The 4146-nt window shown below is 27.7% G+C and overlaps 1 protein-coding gene across 1 annotated transcript; it reads left to right on the plus strand.

The window, feature by feature from the left end:
- LOC107629909 (transcription factor MYB14) lies at positions 2263 to 3659 on the plus strand. Its single transcript, XM_016332853.2, has 3 exons — positions 2263 to 2594; positions 2703 to 2832; positions 2931 to 3659. The coding sequence occupies exons 1-3, from the start codon at positions 2462 to 2464 to the stop codon at positions 3274 to 3276; spliced, it is 609 nt and encodes a 202-aa protein (XP_016188339.1). The 5' UTR covers positions 2263 to 2461; the 3' UTR covers positions 3277 to 3659.

The following is a 4146-nucleotide window of genomic DNA, read 5'->3' on the forward strand; positions in this document are numbered from 1 at the left end:
AAAAAAAAAAAAAATAACTATAGTCAAAACAACTTATATATTTATAAGAATTAGGAACATATTTAAAGCTTTTATTTATTTTGTTTCCAGTAAAGTGATTGATCTTCAAGAGTTTCCCGGTCATTCGTTATGCATTTCGTTCAAAAATGCCTTTCGCTACTTTCACACTTATAATGGTCTGAATGGGGTCATGACCGGCGACTAGGTCTAAAGATTTTTAGAAGATATTAGTATTTTTGTCTGTAATAATATTATAAAAATAAAAATATTTTAAAATTATTAAACAATTGAATTTTGATTCTAACTTTTAAACACAACATTAGTATTCTTTTCAAATTATATATAATAAATATTTAAAGAAAAAAAATGAAAATATAGTTAAAAAAAGTAAAACACGTTGATAGACCAAACCCATTCTAATATTACATAAAAGTCCCAAATAAAAAAGTTACGTGTGTGTCTTTGTCTTTGTGCATAACTCTATATAAATTGAATTCATTGAATTCAAATTACATGGTGCACTAAAACTCTATATAAGTTGAATTTATTAAATTCGAATTAGCGTTAATAGTACTAAATCGAATTAACATTATTCGAATTATATGGTTCACTGCTAAATCAAATCTAACTAATTTGATTTACTACTACACAACACATATATAGTAAATTGAATTAGTTTGATTCGATTTACTACTTGTACAAATTATTAATATTTACTACTTTTAAGTTACAGATTATTAACATTTAACTTACCTCCGTTTGAGTTAAAATAAAATATCAAAAAAATTAAAACGAATAAGAATAGAAATTCAACTTTTTTGTTTTAGTTCAAATTTCACAAAATCTACATTTTTATAAACTTATGAATTTAAAATGGAATAATAAATAATTTCTAAAAATTTATTAAAAATTATCCTTTAACTCATTAGCATATAAAGAATTGAATTTTTTTATGTTAAAAAAGTTAATATAAAGTATAACCTTTCAAAAGTGGCATAAGAGTTAAAACTTGAATTTTTTTTAGACTAATTATATTTATACAATATTCATTTTAAAAATAATTAAAATATTATATCAATTAAATTATCATTTAATTTGTAAAATTAAGTATAAAATTAATAATATATAATAGATATAATATAGAAAAATGCTATGGGCCATCAGAATTTATTATTATTGGTCATTACTTAGCCATCAACTCAATTTCTTTAGTCTAGTTTCTTTAGTTTAGTAATCTAACAACATACTTTATTCCAAATTGTATATATTAATGACTAACTGATAGCAAAAAACAATAAATTTCAATAAGCTTCTAATATTTTTTTACAATATATTTGGAAATCAGGAAGAAAGAAACAATGAATAAAAAAAAGTATTTTGTAAAACAATNATAATTTCTGAATTATAATGATTTTACTAATTTGAACTCAAGTATTAAATATCATATAATATAAACAATAATTTCATATTATTTTTGTAATTATCTCACTAAAAGATTACCTTTTCATACATTTTAAACACAAAATTATCTTAAAACCACTTTTCATCAAAACTATATAAACATAAATTAATTGTGACATAATTGATTATTTTGAAAAGTGATTATAAAAATAATAATTGTCAAAATAATAAATTTAATTCTTAAGCATTTCCAAACACCTAGTATATATAGTCATTTTGTAATGGGAACCAAGAGGAAAAAGCGAATTCAAAGAATTATTTCACGTATTTCAAAAATTAAAAATCAATGACAACAACAACAACAATTCAGAATAGAAAAAATCATCAGTTGAAATGGGTTGACCGTAATTTTTTTTTTTTTTAAAATAATGCTTGATCACAATAATTAATTTAAGATAGTAAAAATGTGTCCGTGTACAGGAATAGCTACACGTGCTTATTTACCAAAACCCAAACAGGGGCTAGTCTAACTTCCTGTTATCTTCCAGGAAGATAAGTAGCAGGTTGAATGATAAATAAATAAATAAACAATCAAAAGAAGTTCAACCGTTTCCACTCTTGATAGTGAAAGAATTGAAAACATTATATGATGTATATTTGACTGGTTTTAGTGTGATGAAAGCACACAACATAACCCCATAACATAACATAGCTATCTAATTGAGAAAGACCCCCCTTATTTGGAAGTCAAAGGAATCTTTTAATTATTAAAATCAGTGTAGTAAAATAAAGAAATAAATAAATACCATAAAGCATGTAACACGTTTTGGTCGTGACGCGTCATGCATATATATAAGTGGCTGCCAGAGACCAAATCGAAACCCACACTCATCAATAGCTCTTGTTTTGTGTTCCTCTCTTTCTAATTCTAACTCTCTCACACCACAATTAGAACTACAAGATTCAAATACAAACTAAAAACTAAACACTACTACTCACTAAGGTAACAACCTTAGTGTGTTGTTAATAATTACTTGGTTCAATTGAATTTGAAGGGAAGATGGTTAGAACACCTTCTTGTGACAAGAGTGGATTGAGGAAAGGAACTTGGACTCCTGAGGAAGATAGGAAGTTAATTGCCTATGTTACTAGGTATGGTAGCTGGAATTGGCGCCAATTGCCTAAGTTTGCAGGTAACTTAACTTGTACTAATTCTACCCTCTTTTTCTGGTGATTAGTGAGAAATTGACGTAATTAATTAATTAATAGGATTTTGTTTTGTATTAATTAAAAATTTTCAGGACTGGCTAGGTGTGGGAAAAGTTGTAGATTGAGGTGGATGAATTACCTAAGGCCTAATCTCAAAAGAGGGAACTTCACTCAAGAGGAAGAAGCTTGCATAATCAAATTGCATTCTAAACTTGGAAATAGGTAATTAATGGTGTCTTTGTGACATTCTACTTAAATTAATGGATTCAAAATTACTAGAACATTAATTTGATCAAGATTCATGGTTCCGTTACTTGCAGATGGTCTGCCATTGCTGCGGAACTACCTGGAAGAACTGATAACGAAATCAAGAACCATTGGCACACCACACTCAAGAAGCGCTTCCAAACCAATGAAGAAGAATCCGAAACCGCCACCAAATCCAAACCCAAAGAAACTACTCAGATCTCAGCAGAGAGCAACACTACTACTACTTCACCATTATCACCATTGTCATCTTCAAGTGAATTTTCCTCCATAACTTCCTGGGATCAAAGTCACAATAATAATAATAAGAACAATATGGTTCTTGAAGACGACGATTTCGCTTTTCTGGATGGAAGTTTCTGGACAGAACCATATCTTGCTGAAATCTTGTATGAATAAGAAACAGTAACAGTGCCTAGTAGTACTAGCAATGTGTTTGATCCTTGTGAAATCTCAGTACCCAATGAAAATGAAGAGTTGGAATTATCATCCAACAACAGTACATCAAGTTTGTTTGATCTGGAGAAAGAGTTTGGGAGCTTCTTGATTGAACCAACAATGATGGAAAGTTTTTGGACCCAGCCATGTGTGTCTGAATCTGATGACGTGTCCCACATTCCTTTTATGCCTCCATCATCTGAATACTTTACAACGCTGTGTGGGTCAGATCCTTGGAGCACTCCAAGTACTACTCATTTGTATGATCAACATCTTAGCTTATTCCATTGAATAAAATCTTAAATTAAAAAAATTGCTATAATAATGTTGGAATTTTCATCTTCTATTGTCAAGAGTAATTAAAAGGTAAAATTCACGTGTAATTATTTTTATGTGAAATTAATAATTGAAAATTGTTAAATAATAAATTATTTAACAATTTTAATTTTTAAATTATTAATTATACATAAAAATAATTATACGTGAGTTTTACTATTATTGCAGCTGCTACTTAAAATGTTTTGAATAATGGTTTTTCTTAATTGAATAACGAGGGTTTTGAAACTTGGGCTAGTTTATTAGTGAATGAGTTAAAGAGTATTATTAGAACATAAATAAGAGGGGAGGAAGAGGGAAAAAGAAAGCTGAGGTTGTAATTATTGATCTACTATTTAGAAAAGTTTTGCTCTATTATCAGCTTTATTCATGTGTGCCAAAAAAAGTTCAATTAAAGTTTACAATTATATATGTGGATATATGTATGATCTAATCAGTGAAAAATTATCTCTGCAAATTAAATTAAACATTGTATATGGTCCATAGAATTTTATT

Source organism: Arachis ipaensis, chromosome B03 (assembly GCF_000816755.2).
Source record: "Arachis ipaensis cultivar K30076 chromosome B03, Araip1.1, whole genome shotgun sequence".
In the NCBI taxonomy this organism is placed as follows: domain Eukaryota; kingdom Viridiplantae; phylum Streptophyta; class Magnoliopsida; order Fabales; family Fabaceae; genus Arachis; species Arachis ipaensis.